General features: G+C 41.5%; 1 protein-coding gene across 3 annotated transcripts in view; it reads right to left on the bottom strand.

Annotated features, from left to right (window-relative positions):
* The window catches only part of col8a2 (collagen, type VIII, alpha 2), a 53,007-nt gene that overhangs the window by 9,791 nt on the left and 21,755 nt on the right, over nucleotides 1-21,461 (bottom strand). For 2 of the 3 annotated variants that reach the window (XM_085396288.1, XM_085396289.1), the window contains one exon: nucleotides 626-817. In XM_085396288.1, the coding sequence (XP_085252414.1) occupies nucleotides 626-788 (163 nt within the window). In that variant the 5' untranslated portion in view covers nucleotides 789-817. Of the gene's footprint in view, nucleotides 1-625; nucleotides 818-15,709; nucleotides 15,804-21,461 lie in introns of those variants that run through there. The other variant, XM_085396290.1, reaches the window with a different exon arrangement.

The following is a 21,461-nucleotide window of genomic DNA, read 5'->3' as shown; positions in this document are numbered from 1 at the left end:
TACGTCCACTGTGAGCGACCATCTTTGAACAGAGGCGGGGGTTTACGACACCAACTGTCTGCCATCTATAATCCAGTTTTGAGTTCCCTTTCCCAGACGCCTTAACGCCCACTCACATCCTGGGCCATCTGACCTCAGGAATTCGCATGATAAGGTGGGGCCAGGTTTCACAATGAACTCACCCGAAACCCTGGCTGATTGGAACCCACACCCAGTTTCACACCTTGTCTCAGGCGATTAGAGGATCATCAGGGGGTCCTTTTGTCCCTCTGTGGGGGGACACTCCCACTAGGTTTATATCTGGGACTCTCCACCATTTGACCTTAGAACTGAAGAAGCTTCTCGGATGAGAGGTGAAACGTCTTCAAGCAACTTAAAGAAGTCCAGATGCTTTTCTTTACAACTTTATGAGTTTTACAAATCTGTACAATCTGTTTTTTTGATTTACATTTTATACAGTGTTGCAACTTTTTTGGAACGGAGGTTGTAAAATGGCAGTTATCAGCGTTTTCCAATGACCTAAATGACCAATCAGTAAAGTGTGAGGGGACCTATTAGACTGCTTTTAGAGGACCAAATGAGACATAAAAGGGCTACATATGACATACTCACAGGAACTACTCACCAACATAATGTCCTTTGCCCTCGCGAAACGGAGGTCCAATAGGCCCCTTCATCATGGGCTGAATGTACTTCATGTGGGGTATGGGGGCGTACCCTCCGGCAAAAGCAGGCACCACAAGCATCAGTAGCACAGAGACAGGAGCCAGCAGCATGGTCAACAGCATCCCAGGCTTTAGGTGTCACACGCAAAGAACTGAAGGGAACAGAGAGAGGACACAGAAAAATAAAACCCACTTTCACTCTTTGGTCCATCTTACTGAACATTTTACAATGCCAGACATTCAGAAAATCACTTAAGTGATGCGAGAATTTAGCTCCGTGAGTGTACATTTATTGGTAATGGCTGTTAAATGAATTTACTTCAGGTTTCTGAAGCATGAGCAAACACATTATTTAGGCACAAAAATAACATACAGTTATTACAGTATAGTATTTGTTCAGCATAGTCTAAGGCTGTGTTTGGTTTAGATGGCACTTGGCAACTGCGTAACTTTCATTTCTTCATTTTCACAACCACAATCAGACTGCTGACCAGCAGCTACTGTAGGTGTGCTGGCTTCAAGCAGCGTGTTAAAGACTCCTGTTTCCACTGCAACTCTCCCGTGAACTCTTTTAATCAGCTGTCTTTGAACAGATGACTGTCAGGAGTTATTTTGTGATGGTGTGACATGCAAAATGTCATTTCAGGCTCACGCTGCTTGTTTTTAAATGCCAACCATGTCGCGCTTAAAAACTCAGAAAGAACAAGACAATGCACCGCACAGCCATGAAAAACTATGTGCCTTGAATTGCTTTCTTTAAACTGGCTCATCATCCATTTAGGGAACAGAATAATAATAGGGCTTAGTGGCAGCACTGGAGGCTGGTTTGATTTCTGACAGTTACTTTGATAACTTTGGGTCATTATTTTAAGCACAAGTAGAATTCAGAACCACTGTAGCCATGCTATAGCAGGTCTCAGTCACTATGAATCATATAAGGCTCCCGGTCAGTGTGTTATAGCAGCATCCTGTGTAGTTACATGAAAAAATAAATAATGGCATCCACAAATCTCTTCTTTTATTATGAATGCCTGTCTTGTCGTGTTCATTTTGTGAGTTTGAAGCTTGTTAGTCTCTGCATTCAACAGCAAGAAGAGCGATCACTCTGAAAGCACACGCCAACACTAACTGACATTTGCTAATCTGAAAATTGCACATTGCTGTTAATTGGCAGCATCATTAGGAGTAATTGGGGGTATTCACAGTGGTTTTTAAATCACAGATGCTCAGAAAAAAAAGGTGTGTTTATTGCCACCATATGTGCTGACTCCAGGTCTCCTTTACAGCTTTTCTCCTGCTGTGTGTTTTTTTTTTTTTGTGACTGTTTAATAATTGCATAGCTAGATTGTTCAATTCCTGTTTTAGAGCAATTTATCAAAGTGTTTGGGAATTTTTGGGGTTCCTTTTACAAATTATGATTAGTCTGTGGTTTATGCTTGCTTATGCTGTAAGGAAGAATCAACGACCTCTCGATAAGTGTTCAAATCAAAATGTAATCTATGGGAAATCACGAAAGCGCAGAAAAAGATGTTAAGAGAAATAAACAGGAGAAAAAGAGAGCCGCGTTGGTAAGACGCCGTTTGGTCGCTGGCCGACTTTCTGGCTGGCTGGCAGGGGAGCTCGTCTGGTATGGGGGTCTGCGGTTTTTGGTGCAGATGCAATTTAACAGGCAGCTCTGGATGCCCACCATTCTGCAAGGCATCACAGAAACTGTGCACGAACAGGGACAAGTCACAGACAGGCACTTGGGAGACCTTTGCAATCTGTTTATCAAGTATTTAATTTGTAGAAAAGGTCTGCAGTGGATGTTAAAAATGCAATCCCGTCTGTCTGGCCACCGCTGGACTCATACGAGCTCTCTCTCACACAAGAACACCCACGTAACAGAACACACACTCTTGGTACGCATGAGAAAGCAGAAGACTTCTAGAAAGCAGTTATACAGGGTGGCTTAAAAATACTTGAAAACCTGTTAAGTTTCACCCACTTTCACATGAAATCATTCCATTCAAAACACATCATAACAAACCCCAAGTCTGAACGTGGAGTGGAGGGGGCTCATGATGAATGAAAGCCTCTTTCAACCATTAAACAACGAGCAGGATCCAAAGTTACAGCGCGAAAGCTTCGTCTGGCAGGACGGGTGACGCATTATACAAAACAGATCTGACCGAAAAAAGACAGAATACAGCAACAGAGCCAAAAACACACAAGGACAGAGCACAAAAGGAACATTAACGAAGAAATAAAAGAGAGTGTCGCAATGAACGGTGAAAGGGCACCACTCATTCATTTTGTTACAGAAGTGATCATCACTTCTGCTTTATATCTATCTTTTGCAGCTTTGCACCTCCCTGTGGCCGTTTTAAGCCATGCTCTGATGGTTTTCTATGGAAGGGCACTTCATCTCTCATCATCATATCATTTCTGAGAAAAGCCAAGAGTACCTGTGGGGCGTACTCGCATTCTCCACATAACTGTATGAACAAGAGGATTATTAGCTGTGTTAATATTATCAGATGATTATGATGATAGCATATGGAGTCATAATTACAAGATCATTTTGTTTGCATCTCTTTCACCGCAGCTTTGCAAATGGAGCATAGATTTCCCTTAGGTAATCACCTTTCTTGAACATGCATTGGACATCACTTAAAACGAGCCAAAAACCTTAATCCACGCAGGCTCTGAGCCGCCAAAGCAGACTCGGCATCTTCCAAACCCAAATTCAGAAGCATCTCAAGTGGCTTGCTCAGACAGACGAGGAGACACAATTCCCTTACTGCTGCATCTACCTTCTAATATAATCAGCGCTGAGGAGGTGAGCTCCAAGGTACTCTGCTTCCATTTCCCCTAAGCTGTGCATATGCAGGACCAGACCGCCAGACATTTCCTAAACCATGCAGCACAGACAGATTACAGTAGGTACACTGAGTGTGAGGGTTCTGTGTCATGGGGGGAAGAGGAGGTGATTGTTTTTGTGGTGAACATTTGAGCCGCTCCCTGAGTGGAGAACTCATCACCTTAACATCATGTAGGGCATTATGCCGGCTTTCATAAAAAAGAGAGAAAGAAAGAAAGAAAAAACACCAAATGGTTCAAGAACAACCAAGGCCTATAGCGGTTAAATAGTTTGGTTAAAACCACAAGCCTCGCAGGGAGAACGGCACTTAAAACCTGACCAAATATTTTAGCTGATTCATCCCATTCTGAAAAACTGTAGCCACAGCCATTACCATAACCGTTCCTAACTCCAACCATGAACCCACAAGTCTTACCCAGGTCCTATTCCCAGGATCTCTTCCATTATCAGCCCAGTTTTTTTGTGAATTTAACAAGCAAAGGTTGGAAAGAGGAGACATTCTGATACTATCAAGGGCGCTTCTTTACACTTTTGGCTCTGTGTGATGTCAGTTAAGAGTGGATATCCTTAAAATAGTCATCTCAGGCACACAGCTAGAGCCCAAATCATGTTCAAGTCCTCTGCTTGTGAGGAGAAGTCAATGAGATGAAAGATTGGCTCCCTTAGAGTGAGAAAGGAGCTGAAAATGGGCACAACAGCCATTGCAACCCTGGAATAGAGAGAAAAGGGAGAAGATTTTTCAAATTCAGTTTATACATTTGTGGTTTATTAATCAATCTGCAGTCTAGACAAGTGAGTGTTAATGCCCTTAGCGGATTTGTAGTTGAAATACATGCACCTGGAGATGTCAAGAAAAACAAATGCACAAAGTCTATTGAAAGACAGAAGAGAAGGTCTGCACAGCAGTTACGAAACACAGTTTGTAGTGAGTCTAAGGGCTTGTGTATGAAGGGGCGAGAAAAGTGAGCATGTTTTTCTTCGAGAATCACCTTCTTTAGTATGAGGTAATCCCTCCAACAGCCTCGGTGGCACGTTAAGGTGTCAGCTCCGAGCGTAATATTTGAGCTGCGGTCACAATTTTTGCTGGCTTTGAATAACTCAATATTGTGCAAATAAGCAGCAGGGAAACAGCACGGCTGTTCACATAACATGGCTGCGTGTGCATAAAGGTGGCCACTAAGCTAATGCATATATAATGAGATATTAACATCTGTTATTTTAGTTACCAGCAGCTGGAAAAATGTATGAAAAGTTTTGTTTGGTTGTTTCTCAGGAGAAAAAAGAAAAGGAAAAAAAAGTCCCCTTTGACCCGCCACAATAAAAGCCCCAATGTCCTCTTATTTGTGTTTCCACTGAATCATAAGTTAAGTATAAAGCAGCCATAGGAAACACAGTAAATAATTCTTTCTAATGTCGAGACATGAGGTAGACTATTTATACTGATCCACATGATATGTACATGACCACACATTTACAAATACCCAGGCACACCAAATCAAACAGCTCTCAGAAAGGCGCTCACTCACAGACATCATCCAATGATATACACCTTACAGGATGAAATACTCTTTATATCCCTTTACATTTACAAGAGCCGTGAGATGTCCAAAGGGGAACGAGTTTATGTTGACGCCACTGTTAAAGAGGGAGAACATGTGAGAATAAAAGGAAATGAAGGCCGAGTAAATTGTGGGGAGCTGTGGGGAGAGTGAAGAGGTCACAAAGAGGGTTTTCTTTTCTTGATGACTTCACTCAGAGGAACACGTCTAATATCCTAGGGCACTTAATCTGAGTGCAGAAGCAGACACGCTAATCATAAAACTGCAAGTCGATGTATTGTACTCATGAACAGGTCTCTGTGTGAGGGACAAAGGGTTAAAGCAGTGAAAGTGAGGCTAATTAGTTTCAGAATTATAAAGCTCCAGGACCTCACACATGTCCAATTGCATGGGAGTTTTACAAGGGACCATTATATGCTCTTCAGTTCCTAGCAGGAACAGCTTCAGGCCCATGAAAAGTAATCCATTCCAGCATATTAGCCAGACTAACCCCCATGCTGCTTTAGCAATTCATGCTCTATCACCTCATCTTATATGTAGTATTTGGAATCAGGATGAAGCAGAGAGAGAGAGGGATTTTGAAAGTCTGCAAAACACCCAGAGTTACCCCAGACCTGCCAAGAAGCGGATTACAGTATGCGGAGGAATTGGTGGGGGGCAGACACCGACAGCTACACCTTTCCGTCTGCCCAATGCACCTCAACTCAATATGAGTACCTGATTAGGTTATCAAAAGGAAATAGTAAAAATAATAATCTTATAAAAAGCAATCTGCTTCCCTCTCTCCAGACCAGTAAATGCTCAATGAAATTGCACCTCAAAACTCTCCAAAACTGACATTACATTATAATCCTCTCATCATGTGAAAAAAAATTTGACGTTGATATAAAGTAAGAGATTTGCACATTTGGAATGCAACAACTGTAAAGGGTTTGGTGTTATAAGAGCACTGTGCAGGTGACCTCATCTCAAAAGTAAAACATTGAGGATGCTCAGTAATGTAGCTAATCTTTAAACTAAAATGATGATTCTGGCTCACCCTGCCATGCAGCTCTGAATTGAATAAACTCGGCTTCCTCCGGCCGCTCGTCTGTGCTGCTCATTGCTAGTGTGAATATTGTTTGCTGCCAGAAGCAAGCACGGCGGAACTTTTCCTGCTGTTTATTTGAACGTAAAAGTAAAAAGCAGAGGGAGTCCACAATGAAAGAGCAGCAATTTTATCAATTAAGTGTTATTGTGATTTTTTTTTTTTTTACAATGTCTTTTAAATATAAACCAAACTTAAACAGCAGTTTCTCCCTTTTTAGTCGAGGACCATGGTGTGTGTTGGCTGAACACACAGACTAGCTGTGGCTTTGGAGAAATGAGTAATTTCAAAGTTAGTGCAAGAACTTCTCCAACAAAACAATTGGATCGGTTGAACGGTCTTACCACAAACACCCAAACTAATTGTTGCTATAAAAGTGATTCCACTTTAAAGGCTGAAAGAAGGCAATATGAGAAGGCTGGAGACTGATCATGTGTTATTTTCATGTATAACATTCAACTAAAAGGTTGATGTTTGAGTCTCATCTGAGACTGCAGTTTACCTTTACTTTTATTTGTCTTTATTTAAATTTTCACTTCCTGTTTATCACAGGAAGTACTTTGGTTAGTAGTAATTATGGTTTTAAGAAATGATTTTATTTTTATTTTTACACAACTTAGGTAACAAAAAACTTTTTTACAAGGTAAGAAACATTTAAATGGCCTCCCCCATACCTTCAATGAATTCTGTCAGCCCAGTATATAGCAGTAAAGGGGTGGTTTCCGGACCATTTCAATAGGTTCTGGGTTTTTCCAAGGGTAGCCCTGGCAAAGTGTATAAGGAGAGATCGTATTCACCAACTTCTGATGCACAGCCAGTCATTTTGTTCTGGAAACGGGCCTGAAATATGACAAAAACTCAGTTCAGAAAAGAAAAACAAGGGTTACCCCAAGTAGCCATCTAAGGGGGTAAGAGTTGTGCTACAAGGCTCAATTTTCCACCCCATCTAAGGCAGGTTTGTGGTTTTGCATCAGCGCCCACTTGCATTGCTCGTTCTATGCAAAGAAAGGGAAGTCCACCAATGCAGAGTTTACCAAGAGTCAAGAGTTGTGAATAATCATTTACAGCTGGTTAGGGAATACTCATTCTTCCCTAGCAACCGGTGGTTTCCATATAGTCACCAACAGACCTCTAGGACTGTGTCACTGAGGCTTTAATGACAGCATTTACAAACAAACTATTTTTTTTCTCCTGCAGGAGGAAAACTCATATTCCATCTGACCTGTTGAAAGTGAGAGTTCTGTCACAGGGTTGTATAAAGTAAAATGACTGATATACTTTTGCATGTACTGGCTTTAGTGAAGTGGATTATCTAGTCCTAGGTTGATTTTTTTCCCCTCCAACCTAACATGACCTAACTTGACAAAATAATAAATAAATAATCAAAACAAGGCAATTTCTTACAGTACAGCAGATAAAGATATGTTTAATCCATGTTTTAGGATCTCTTACACGATGTCAAGGTCAAGGTCAAGGTTCTTTATTTGTCACATGCATAGTTATACAAGTATAACACACAGTGAAATGTAGCCTGACATGCTCCTCGACATGTGCAAAAAAAATTGGGGGGGGGGGGGGGGGGTGTAGAGGAAAAACATTATATATATATATATATATATATATATATATATATATATATATATATATATATATATATGTAGAATATACATTGGGTGAATGTGCAGTAGTAGCAGCAAGCAGGTGAATTCTGTACATTAATATGAATAGACATCTGACTATTTTACAGGATAGACAATATAAACATATTTAAAATTAAAGGAATTGAAATGTACATGTGTACATGTACATGTGTGGTTTTGGTTTTCTAGAAGCTGTAAAAATGCTGTAAAAAGCATCCTGCAAAATGGTTTATTCTTAGTCTCATTATAGGCCCATACAGTACATTTTAAAAGGTGAATAACTCGGATAGTATAATCACTCTGATGGGGAAGGGCTTAGTGAACACGTATTTGTTCAGACAGGATGGTGTAGTTCAGGATCAAGGATTGGACACAGTAATCTGTATGTCTTTAATGTAATGGGCTGGGTTTGGTCTGTGTTATGTCTCCTGCTTCTGTGCCAGTGTCTCCAAGTAGCTGTTACCTTGTTCCCTTCACTGGGTGGGTGGCTTTGCTTCTGCCATAATGGCGCCTTTAAAATGTTCAGCAGACAGAGGTCAGGGAAGGCACAGAAAACTGACAAAGCCGGGACCAATAAAAGAACTCAAAATAAGCCACCTTTCAAATGATTTATAATTGCAGATGATTCATAATTTCCCTTTAATGAGTTTCTCAGTGAGGTTTTTGCTATACAGCTTTGTTATTGCTATGCGAGAAAATATTCACGGTGGCAGTTCATCCAGAGTCAAAGCTGGCTGTGGCAAGGGCTCAAAGCCCATGTGGAGAAGAAGCACATGGGTCTATTTAAGACTCGGGGCTCTGAAGGTGAGAAATGTTCTGGGGCCCTGAAATAAGGGGCCTAAACCCGTAACAATCACAAACCATCAATTGTTCCATTCTTTTTTGCCAAGACTGGAAAAAGTCCCAAGCTGCACGTAGCTGGGGCTAATTTCCAGGAAGGAAAAGCCCAGAAAAATCCTCTGGTAGTCTGTCTCTATCAAAGGATTCCACAGTTTGACACTCCACGAAAACGGAGAGCAACAACAGATCACACTGTCAAAGATTACACTTGTGGTTGTATCGAGGGACGAGGAAAAAGAATAATATGTCTTTCGACTGTAAACAAGATAGAAGCAACAGACGGGGAGAAGAAAACAAGAAGCTGTGAAGGAGATGTGAAGTCATTAAGAAACGAGGGGCGGATTGAAAAACAGGGAGCTGCAGAAGAGAAATAAAAAAGAAGAGGTTTGGCTCTTGAGCTCCCTGTTGAGCGACTTCAGATGGACACTGCTTCTTCTTGCATCTGAAACAGATTCACACGTACGCGCATGTGTCAAGCGCACACAAATACACAAATCAGTTGGCAGCGAAACAAAGAGGGAGACCTATTTTTCTGTCCAAAATGGAGGAAAATGGAGCAAGGGCGAGAGAGAAGCGGAGGCAGAAGGGAGATTATAATTTAATAAGGGGCAGGAAATCTTGGTCAAATCCCCCTGAAGGAGTTGAAATGCCTCTAAGCTGGAGGCTACTGCTCTACAGACTGACTGAGCTCCATCTGAATGGGCTTCTCTGCAGGCAGGCGGACAGACAGCCGAAAAGCAGACAATAGACAGGGAGAAATAAATTCTGCTGTTTGGCGTCACACAGAAATAGAAGAATGAATCTGCAGTTTGTAAATACACATGCCCGCATGAGCTTCATCATTTCTTATTTATTTAGGGCCTGAATATATGTAAAGTATATGTAAATGCATGTAAACAAGACTAAAGTAGTTGATTGTAACTACTGGAATTTTTCAGTGTTGGTTGGTACTCAAGTTTAACTTTTTCCTTTCTGCTAATCTAAGCCGATACTACATAGCGCCATAAACTAAATAAATAAATAAATGCAGCCCGGGACCCTAAATTAAATGAAACAAGAAAACGACTACATGCATTTGAGTAACTGCAGGCTCCCTGGACGTTCCTGGACTAAACTGAAGACTGAAGCCTAGATTACAATGACATAAACTCCTCTTGATAGTCAACAGAAAAACAGGAAATAACCTTTAAAGTAAACTGTTGCATTTTCCTAAAGGTCTAACACACTGTGTGGAGGTGTTAGGTGATGGGAATATGTGATATCTCGGTAAACTCTAAAAGTAATTCTTGTTCACTGTAGCATTGCTGCTGTTAGCATGATAGTGGTGTTAACACTTTTATTTAGAGGTGAGAATCTTGAAGTAACTTATTATAAGTGAAACTATCACGATACAACACAAAGTACATTGTAAATTCTTGTCTATAATATGACAGAATATACGTGTAACCCAAACTGCATTATTGAGTCATTGTGGGTTTAGATCCCTGACTGACAGTTTCTCTTGTGACTTTTTATCTTTCTTTACCTGTTTTCACACTCAGGCTGTTTATACACCACTTTGCATTATTAAACTCTTCCTCCTGTCTCTCCTGTGAACTTAGTTCTGCCGGAAGTTTCTTCCTGCTAAAAGGGAGTTTTTGCTTCCTGGTGTCGCAAAGGTTTCGTGATTTGGCGATATCAATTTAAATGAATTGAATTGAATTTTGAGGGTGTCTGGAAGTTTGCCCAACAAATCTACATGTGACAACAATCTGACCTGTTGCTACAAGTCATTTAATCCCTGTATAACCATTGCAGGAGCCTGGTAAGCATAGCCAGCAATAAGTCGGACTCATTCCCAGTGGGTGTGGACACGCTGGAGAGATTGCATCTCATCTGAAACACCTTGGTTTTCCCCTCATCCTTCCCCTAAGTTGGAGGAGGTAGCTAGGGAGAGGGAGGTCTGGAGATCCTTGCCTAGACTGCTGCCCCCACGAACAAGCGGCAGATAAGCAGAAGAAAATGGATCGATGGATGAATTTGGATGTTCTCCCCACCCCTGAGTGAGTTTTCTCTTGGTACTCCAGTTTCCTCTCACAGTCCAGAGATCTAAACACATCTAAACACATTAGGTTAACTGGTAAATTGGCTGTAGGTGTGAATGTGAGTATGAATGGCTCTCTGGCTGTCTGTGTTAGAGACTTGTCCAGCATGTACTTTGCCAGCTGGAATAGGCTCCAGCTCAACTACGGCACTAAATAGATAAGTAGAAATGGATGGATAGATGCGAAAGATGAAAGTTTTGCTGCCTGGAACCAAATTGGTTCTTTTTTTCCTCCATTTTTTTCTCTAAACATTTAAGGGCAGAGAGGAATCTGTTAAATCCCCCTCTGTGCAGGATCACTTGTTCGTTCAGCCACCCACATGTTTTAAATCGATATTCATTAGACGGTTTGAATCCCAGTTGAGGACCATTAACAATTCACTGGCCCTCGTTTGATTGATCACTCACTTTAAACACCGCTGACTCCAGCTGGTTCTTTCAGGCTTCAGACATAACCAGCTAAAAAGAGCCCACAAAGCACACCAGACACACACATGCATATGAACCAGACCACCAGCATACAGCCCCCTCTGACTGTGGTCCTTGCTGAAGCCCACCCCACCCATCAGGATCAATGCAAGTCTTTATTAGCTGCTGGCTATAACTGTTGGCTATGTAAGAAGATCCTGCCAGTTCTGGCCTCACACCTCCCCGAATCTACTGGTGGATTGTATAAACAAAGCTTTGTGTGCGCAAGCATCTGTGTTTGTGTGGGTGGAGTATGTATGTCGTTGTAAAGATGACATTAAAGTTCAATTGAAAGAAATTTAAAAGGGTGGGATGCAAGAAGGACTTTAGAATCCTGCCATAATTCCCATTTCACTCTAGAATTTAGACTTTCCAGCCAGTGTCTAACTCGAGTGATCAGTGTCAGCGGAGCAAGCATGTGATAAGTGGGATTTTTAGTGTGGCTACATCTGTGCAGTCATAATCAGTCTGCTTCTTGAGTATGAAAGACATAAAATGAGTTATTTGGCGGCTGAAACTCACACACTGGGCCGTGTAAAAGTTGTAAGAAAACCAAGTGATATGTCCCGTTTGAGTAATTGTACAGTGGGCCCACACCAGCTCCTATGAAGGCTATAAGAGCCACAGGAGAAGCCCGGGTCAGACTAGACGGCTTTAGGAGCTCTGGGAAGTGTCAGACGATGACAAGTAGAGTGCAGAGCTGGGTTTGTGCCCAGTCCTATTTCACACCACTGCGTATTACTAGATGTCTGATTTAGTTTGTGATTTCACACTGAGATAAAGCCTCAAGGTGCCTACAAACTGTACATTGTGTACTCGACACATACATAAAGCTGTGTTTAATAATAATAATAATAATAATAATAATGGATACTTTATTGATCCCCATGGGGAAATTACTTGTTTTTCTCTGCATTTGACCCATTCACTCAGTGAAGCAGTGGGCAGCCCACTAAGCAGGCGCCCGGGGAGCAGTGTGTAGGGACGGTACCTTGCTCAGGGGTACCTCAGGGTAGCCGTTAAGTGGATTCGAACCGCCGACCTTCCGATCATGGGGCGACCACTTTACCTACTGAGCTATCCCTACTGAGTTTAGCTTGAACAATGGGGGTCCACATTAAACCGAGTCTGTGTTGGTCGTCCCACAAAAAGCGTCAAATACGTTCTGGCATTCTGGTGAATTTACAGTGAAAGCCACGTTTAACGCACGGGAAAACACATACTATGCAATACATACTTTACTATAGATCAGCTTTTATTATCATCTATTCCAGGGGTTTCAAACATAAGGCCTGGGGGTCAGAATTGGCCCAGCAAAGAGTCCGATCAGTCCCACTGGATGCCTTTGGGGGAAAAAAAGGAAGGCAATACATTTTGGACTTTAAATTGTGTTTTAATATGTTTTGCAACTTTTCCCCCATGGCCGTTCATGTGACACCAAAGTAATCAAGTAATATATAAACAATTAAAGGACAGAAAAAATCCTGGTTTTTTACAATCTCCTACAGAAATTTCTGTTTTATTTAGATTTTTTATGATGGGTATAAAGTAAAAAAAAATAATAATAATTTCTGTCAGTTAACTGAAACTTTCTCTTTTTCTTTTTCTATACCTTTACACATTTATTTCTTAGACTTTAAGTCATACTAACACTTTTTTTTTTCATTTACCATACTGGCATTTCTTTATCATGTATAAAAGAAATAAGAAGGAGAATGGGAAAAGAAAGGGGAGTTCCACTGATCCAGCCCACCTAAGACCAAAGTGGGCTATATGTATCCCACAATGTAAAGTAAATGTTACATCCTTGATCTTTTCTCTCCTGTTTTATGTAATTTATTTGGGAAAATAGCCTTTAATATCCGTGTGCCACCTTTTAAAAGTCAGTAATACATTTATTTAAATAGAGAAATAATACAGCATTTTGAGATGTGTGGCTCGGATTCAATCATACTTGAACACTAAAGACGTTTCCCTGAGAACATGTGCACTGCTCTCCAGTTCAGTCAATCCAAAATATCCCGACATGTAAACCTGGCAATGTTGTGGCAACAAACTTCCAAAAGAAAAGAAAAAGCCAACGCCTTTATTTACCTCAAATCATTTTGGATTATATATAGCTGACATATAGTAGATTTCACACTGAAGATAGCTCAGACGAGCAGCTTGCTAATTTCCTCGTGATCAAGTGCAGCTCTGCAGATGCGTTTGTTAAATATCAAGGACCTGAGAACAGACAGAGATACGCCAGTTTGGCAGCGGAACCGCATCTTGCTTCAATAAGGCCAAGACAAAAAACAAAAAAGATACAAGGCAGCATTTCAGCTCACCCTGGCAAACATTTGGGGGAAAATGAACTTCCTCTGAAAATGGCAGCTTGCTCGCTTGCCTTTACTGCACCAGATTACTCCGATTGCATTCAACAAAAGTTGCAGTTAAACTCTCCTGGCGTGCTCTCTAACATCTGTCATGTCTTGTGCATTTTCCTGTCTGTTGAGCTGAACTGAGGTGAACAAGGGACAGAATAAAACGTGGAGATGCTGGACGATGGAGTGTGAGACCGAGGGGATGAGGTGAAATAAATCAACTCAAGCTTGAAGGAGGACAGGGGAAAACATGTCTCAAGTATACAGGGGTTAACTCAATATTTCCTACCTAAAAAGAGAAAAAGATGGTGGGCTCTCTCTTTATCACTCAGCCTCACTCTGGTACTCTGCTTCTCCTTGCTCTGTCAACAACCCTCCACTCTCTTGGCAAATAACTCAATGAGGGTGACTCCCTGTTTAGTTCTCTTTCCTGCAATTGATTACATCGGGGCTTCTTTTTATATTAAAACCAAGCCTTCCTCATTCTTTCTCTCTTATCTCATAGTCTTAATCATCAGGAGGTGATCAGACACATGGAGAGAGGAATGTTCCAGATGAGACAAGATATAATGAGCAGATCAAAGACGGCGTTGTCAGTCAGGGCCAGTTCAGGGGAATGGATAAAAAAATCTGCAAACTTTTATATATCTCTGTTAAAGCATTTTTATCATGTTTGCATGCTATGTGAGGCCTGTATGTGCAAACTTTGATTTAATTTAGGAATCTGTTACTGCTGCAAGCACAAAAAATGTATGGTTACATGGACTATAAAGTGCCTGGTCTGAGCCCAAGAATCAAGCTCGAGCACTGCCCATCAGGAAGAAAGGGGGGGAAAGCATTTGACAACAAACATTCAGATAATTGCGTGGTGTTGAATGAGCTCCATTTCCTTGTTCACCTGCCTCATAGAATTCCTGCAGCGCTGCCAAGACTCAATAAAACAGCACATTCAACCACCGTGAGGCTAGACGCAATAATAACCGTCTCGTTTTGCATTGTGTAGCAAATGGTTGGAAATTAGGAGGAAATAAAGCAACACTCGGCACGTTTTCTCTGGTTTTGAATAGTAGGATCTGTGCTTGCTGCTTTTAATCAGATTGTATCAGTGCATCGAGCAATAATGGAGCTCCGTTTTGGAAGGTTATGATAAGGCAGGCGAAGGCTACATCAGTCCGCATGCATTAATGGTTCATTAAGGGCTGATTCTAAAGATCAGATATGTGTTTATCTCAGACCTGGCAGCAAGAAGAAGGGGACATTCTTTCGAGTCTGGAGTTAGTTTAGATTGATGGGCCCTCAGTTAGATAATCACCAGACCAAAAGAGGGCTGAAGCAGCTTCTTTGTCTGCACTTGGCAGCTGGAGGGGACGGGAGGATTGGTGGGAGGAATATGAGAATTAGAGAGGAATAAAACTTACACCACAGACATGAGAATGAGATACATCCTTGGATACTAGAGTAGCAGCGGGGGAGGACAGCCCGATGCAGCGAGGCGGCGGAGGCCAGGCTCCTAAAACAGACCCTGTCCAGACCGAATAAATCAAAACAGACAGAGATTGGGGCTGTGGGCTTTACAGGCAGCGCAAGGTGCACGTCTTGAGAAAATACCTTTGAAGTATTTGGATGATGAACATGTTGTTCTGTCAGAAGATCATTGCAGAAAATAGCTCTAAAAATGCTACCTGCATAATGTCATGCCAGCGCCGAACAGCAGTCACATAAAGTTATCGACTAAACTGAAAAATCAGAGACTTCCTTTGGGGAAGAAAGGTTCAAATAATGCATGAATAGGCAGGAATTTTGCTAAGCAGATGCTGATGTTCGAATCTGACTCTGGTACTGCATGTCTTCCGCTACAATTTTTCCTAGACTTCCTGTTCAGACTTCATCATTTTGCTACTATAAAGGCTAAAAAAAAAAGGAATTTTCTAAACTATAAGCTATACAAAAGAGGCAATGGTGTGACAGCATTGTGTTTACAACTTTGATTGCTGACCTCAAGTGGATGAAAATAGTTAAAGAAGTTCCAGAAAGGTTCATTACCACACATTCATTCCAACACAAAGAGTCTTCTGTTCAGTATGACACATTCTACGCAATGTGGAACATTAATAAAGCAAGGAGAGTGAAAGGTATACCTTCATGAAGTCATGTTCAGTGCTTCCAGTGGACCAAACCTCTCGATGCAATGTTTTTACTCCAAACAAACCTAAATGACCGACCTGCCAAAATAAGGAACCGGCAGGACAAGAAGAGGATTTGAGGGAAGAAGTGGATGTTGAAAACCCTCTTAAACCCTGTTTGTTTACAAGTTGTCGGTTTGCAAACACACTCAAAGTGAAGTAGGGTCCAAGTGGCCAAGCGTTGTCCTGTGAGTCAGATTAGGGTGAACCTGCCCTGCCTGGGCAGATGCCTCCAATCTCATGTGCGCAAGTGTGTGAGTGAGATCATAGATGAGAAAATGTGTCATTTCCTCTGGGATACACCCGTGTTAATGATCTGTCAAATTTTACACACAGCAGAAGTTATGTTCTGTTAAACACCTGACACTTAAACAGCCACAGAAAGAGAGCGAGTCAGTTCTTCCGTGATTTATTTGGAGCTTTTCTCAAGACGGTCTTGTTATTCTTTCTCATGTGGAAATAAAAGATAGTAGTGCAGGTCTGCAGGGCTGACAGGTTTAACAGTGTGCCTTTTTAACTGTCAGAACACAAGATATCATCTACATGCTGATTAGAGGACTTTAACTGCTTTCTGCCACGCCAAGAAACCACTTCCAGCAACTGACACAGCGGCTTAAATGCGAGGACTGAACAGACAGTGGAGAAAGAAGAGAGGCAGACGGGGGAAAGCTGCTCTAGTTCTTTGGATGACAGAGAGCAGGCCGCTGCGGGAAACCTCAGCTCCTTCGTTCACTGTGGTCTGAGAACATAAAAAGCTTCACTTCCTTTGATCTGCAGACTTGAATACGTTTCTCTGCTTCATGAAAAAATAATACAGCTTTGGAAACCATATTACTCAATTATTCCCCCATTACTGCCCCTTCCCCCTCTCTTTCCACCTCCTTCCCTTTCCTCTTCCATTCCTCCCACATTAGCGATTCTGTCTTTGGTATCAAAGTGAAATAAAGATTAAAGTCTGGGTGAGGGGAAGAGTTATGTGGTATGGGGCAGCCCGGCACTTTGCCACAATTTTAGACGGGGGTTTGATCCACTGAGTTATTCGCCCTCTTTCTGCCCACTGGTGGCTCCGTGCTAGTGACTGAAGACGGGAGGAAAATAAAGAGGGGCTTTTGTTACCTCTAATCCGAGCCTGACACATTAAACATGAATTGACAGCTCAGCATTAGCGTTGTAGTCGAGATGTAGCCGTTTTCTGTTCATACCTTCTGCTCTAACTTCTCTGGAAGACTTTAAAAGTCTACGTCAGGGAGGAGTATGTCATGCTTTACCATTCTAAAAGGAGGCAAAGTTGAAGCTTCTCTTTGAACCTTCAGACCATTCTCCATCTTGACATTTATCAGCCGCCATCTGCCCAGCACCTGTCAGTCAAAAGCCACCAGACCATCACTGCCTCCTCACTTCCAACTGTGCATACCCTGTGACCCACCATGACCTGGGAAATTATGAAGCACTTCAGAAGGTCAAATCTCATCCCACTGCCAGCAACTTTTACAGATCACATTTGTTACCCTTGTCACTTAGCTAAACTTTGTAGACACCCCCCTTTAGGCAGAATGGTACTTCTCTTTGCACACACATGTAAGTGACTGATGTAATGTAAATGTGGATAAAATTCCCATGTTCATGTATGTTGTGCTTTCAATGTATTTTTGAAGGCATAACATCACTCCTTAAAATCGCCTTAAACATTAGTGTTTGACTGTTATATTTCTGTCTTATTTACTGATACACTGAATAAATCTTCAGTTTTTATAGCAGTCCAAAAAGTATGACTCATTCCAGCTAAGACAGAAAAAATAATCAGTCTTTGTGGATCCACATACAAGTTTTCAGAAGAAATAAAAGCCCCAGGTAGGCTGAATGAATGCAGTGTGAAATGACGAGTTGCAAGCCACAAGACAAATAGATATGCCTCACACCTCTGGCTGGCATTTTACACTTTCTTAGGCACAGTGTTACTCTAATTAGCTTTGTGTGAATAATATTATCTATTAGTAGCATTTAGCCATAAAGCACAGAACCAACCCCCTTCCCACAACCCTGTTTTAAATCAATAAAATGTTGATCACAAAAAAAAAGCACAGTAAACAAATGATATCACCAAAGGTGAGCCATTTGTCACGAACAAAAACATCAACCTCAGGTGGATGATCAACAGAAAGTGTGAGGATCAAACATTTCAGGACACGCTGTCTGGGAAACATGAGTGTCTGCATACAGTTGCAAGAAAAAGGCTTGTTTACAGGACCTTGAGCAAACTGTAAACGCCCGTCAACAGTGTTGATTCTGGAGAGCAGTAGCTGTTGTCCTGCCACGCACACCCATTTTTGTTTTACTGCTGATGACGGATTCATGACCCTTAAAATTAGCCAACTTGAGAGAGGAATTTCACTGCTTAGAAGTTACCCTGGATTCCTTTGTGACCAGGAATCCAGGCTAGCCTCTTTGTTGGTTGACCACTCCTGGGGAGGGTAACACTGGTCTTGGATTTTCTTCTTTATATGTACAGTACAGTCTCACAGTGGATTAGTGCAGAACAAACACTTTAGAGATTGTTTTGTAACCTTTTCCAGTCTGATGAGCGTCAACAACCCTTTTCCTGAAGTCAGTCAGAATTTTTCTTATGGCATGATGAAATTCCTTAGTGTGTTGCAAACAAAACACTGATAAACTGCAAGTGCTTTAAATAACAAAGGCTGCACACTCACATCTGTCATCTCATTGATGAAAAGCACTGGATTCTAATTTTACCTTTAAATTACATGTTAATACTTAAGGTTCAAATACTTTTATCTCTGACAGAAATAAAGTCTTGGCAAAAAGAAAGTTCACCCCTACTGGGCTCTGAGGCTTTCAAGGTATAACAAGAAATGATCTGTTCCTTGACAGGTCTTAAACTAAGGTAAATGCAACTTTGATGAACAACAAGAAAACATGCCATAGCTTTTTTTTAAAAAGCCGAGAAATGAGCCGTTTTTGATAGCTTGCTGCGAGACCTCACACCGAGCACATCTACTGCGGGTATGGTGCCTGTTATCGACCCGGAGTTAGCAACATCCCCCAAAAACCCGAAGAGGAGAGTCCTGGCCCCTAGCCCTGCCAGTGTAGCAGAAATGATGACGGATGATGATGGCAGCAGCAGCCGTTCTTCTCTGCGTGAGTAGCCTAATGTTGTTCGTGTATAATTTACGCTGAGTAGGCTAACCACGTTATTACATTAATGCATGTAAGGTGAACTAGCAAACACCATCGTAGTTACATGCAGCTGTCTTCTTGTTTGATGGCAGATACTCCCTTCACCCTGGCCAAAAAGGGTAAAATGACCAAAGAAAAAGTGGAAAACAGTTAAACATGAGAGGTTTTTGGACAAAGTTTGTGTTTTTTTCCATTGATTAAGCACTGCTTCCAGCCAAGAGTGATGCCATAAATCCCCTATAGCTACAGAAAAGGCTAACATTGCTATCTTTTTTTTACAAAAAAACAGCTGAACATGAGAGGTTTTTGGACCAATTTATTGTTCTCCATTCTTTAAGCACTGGTTTGAGCACCATTTAAGCACCGGCACCGTTTCAAAAGTACCGGTTTAGCACCGGTATCGGATAAAACCTAAACGATACCCATCCCTAGTCTGAACTTTGACTGGGCCATCGCAACACCTTGATTCTTTTATTTTTCTGCCACCCTACTGTGCTTGGGATTTTTGTCCTGTTTCACAAGCCACTTTCAGCCAAGCTTTAGCTGTCAGACAAACGCCCTCACATTTGACTAGAATACTTTGGTATACAGAGGATGTTATGATGGACTCAATGGCTTCAAAACAAGCCAAAATCATCACACCTCCACCACCGTGCTTCACAGTTGGCATAAGGTGTTTGTGCTGATATTCTGTCTTGTGGTGCTGTGAGTCATGCATTATGCATTATGGCCAAACATGTCCACAAAGAACATTGTTCTTGTTTTTTGTTCAGAAGTAGCTTTGGAAACCTAAGCTGTGCTGCCATGTTCTTTTAGAGAGAAGCATTTTCTCTTGGCAATCTTTCCAAACAAACCACACTTTTTCAGTCTTTCAGTGTTTTCCACTTGTGAATCATCTTTCTCATAGTAAAATGACTTCAAATTTGACTTTAAATAGATGACAAAGTACCTTTGTTTTGGTTGTTTGTTTTGGTTATCTTTATCTAGTTTCAGGACTAGTGTAAAAATCTGATGCTGTTTATATGTATGCAAAAATATACAGGAAAATCTCAACGGCTCCATTTCTTTTATTGTGCAACTGTAGATGAGGGCATCTTTCAAGCATAAATGAAAACTTCGACCAAATGTCAGTGCAACCCATCCAACTGTTGCTGAAATATTTGACTTTAATGGCTTACGTGCAAACTTAGCACTGCAAAAGACCTTCACAGCCTTAACATTACAATTCACTCCATACTTGCAAAGGCAAAGGGGACATCATCATTTGTGTTAACTGTTACCATCACTGACTTCAAAGAAAGAAGTGGGGAGCAACTGAGAGAGTGTTTTCATCAGTGGAAAGCCTCAACCAATCCCCTAATGCTACCAGGCCCATTTCCATACCACATTCTGGCTGCTTATCCTCTCTGACCTTATAAAACCTTTAAGCATATCACAAGTTGTTGGGTAAAAGCAAAAAGTAGAAAAAGTTGCTTTTAGCGAGAAAGCCAAGCATTTTTTAAGCAATTCAATTTGCCACAAAAAACAGGTTTCGTAAGCAATGAAGACATGTGTTTCTCAATCCACAAAGAGATTTATACTTTTCATTTAGTTTAAAATATGCAGATGGCCACGGCTCTCAATAGCAAGTGACGCAGTTTCCACAAACATACATCCTGTGAGAATGACCGTGTGCTTTTTCTTTTTCCTTCTGATAGATTTGCCAGCACACGGTTCAGAGTGTGTCTATGAGTAACAGGGACAGAAGTGAAGATGGGCTTCTAGAGACTCTGGAGAAGATATTATCTTGTTCCTCAAACCTGACGTTTAATGGAAATCCTACGCCTTAGCCAAAGTACACGCCTGTCTTTAGGTATGAACCTCCAAACAGATCCCCCACCCCCCATCCCTCACTTATTCCACCAAATATTTTCACAGGACATCTGACTTCAGTAGCTCACTATTGGTTCCACAGGTGTGGAGATGCAAACTCCGTTAAACACTTCGGGACATTCTACCACTGAGCTTGCCATGGGCTTGGTACATATTATACTTTCTATCAATCATACTCATCCTGTCACATCACACAATTCTTAATTGTATTGCCATCGGAATAGCTGTTTATTTTGAGATTCTCCAGAATGTAATAATTCAGCAGACTTCCGAATTATCATAATATCATTTTAAGAGTTGAATCCATGGATTTCTGTGCTTGAACATGTGTCTGTGCGCATCTGAGAGAGAGTATGTTTATTACTCCAGTAGCTAGAAATATGCAACCAGTCCCCTTGACTGTGAGCTGTTGTTGTTTTAAGCCTCTTGGAGGTCTCTGTATCACTCCTACTCAAACTGGCACAGGATCCAAACTGCAACCAGATGGAGAACGTCTGCTATGGTTTTTCGGTTAAGCAATATTGTACTAGTAGGCAACAAAGAGGAAAAGGAGGCGGATATGCGCATCATCAACCAAATCTGAAAATCTTCCCCCTGTCTGCCCATTTACTGTACCCCCCCCCCCTTTCATCCCACATCT

Source organism: Rhamphochromis longiceps, linkage group LG22, assembly GCF_057381845.1.
Source record: "Rhamphochromis longiceps isolate RC_006_pf linkage group LG22, R_longiceps_female_GT1.1, whole genome shotgun sequence".
NCBI lineage: Eukaryota > Metazoa > Chordata > Actinopteri > Cichliformes > Cichlidae > Rhamphochromis > Rhamphochromis longiceps.
The sequence above is the reverse complement of the archived record's forward strand: the minus strand, read 5'-3'. Positions and strand labels throughout refer to the sequence as shown.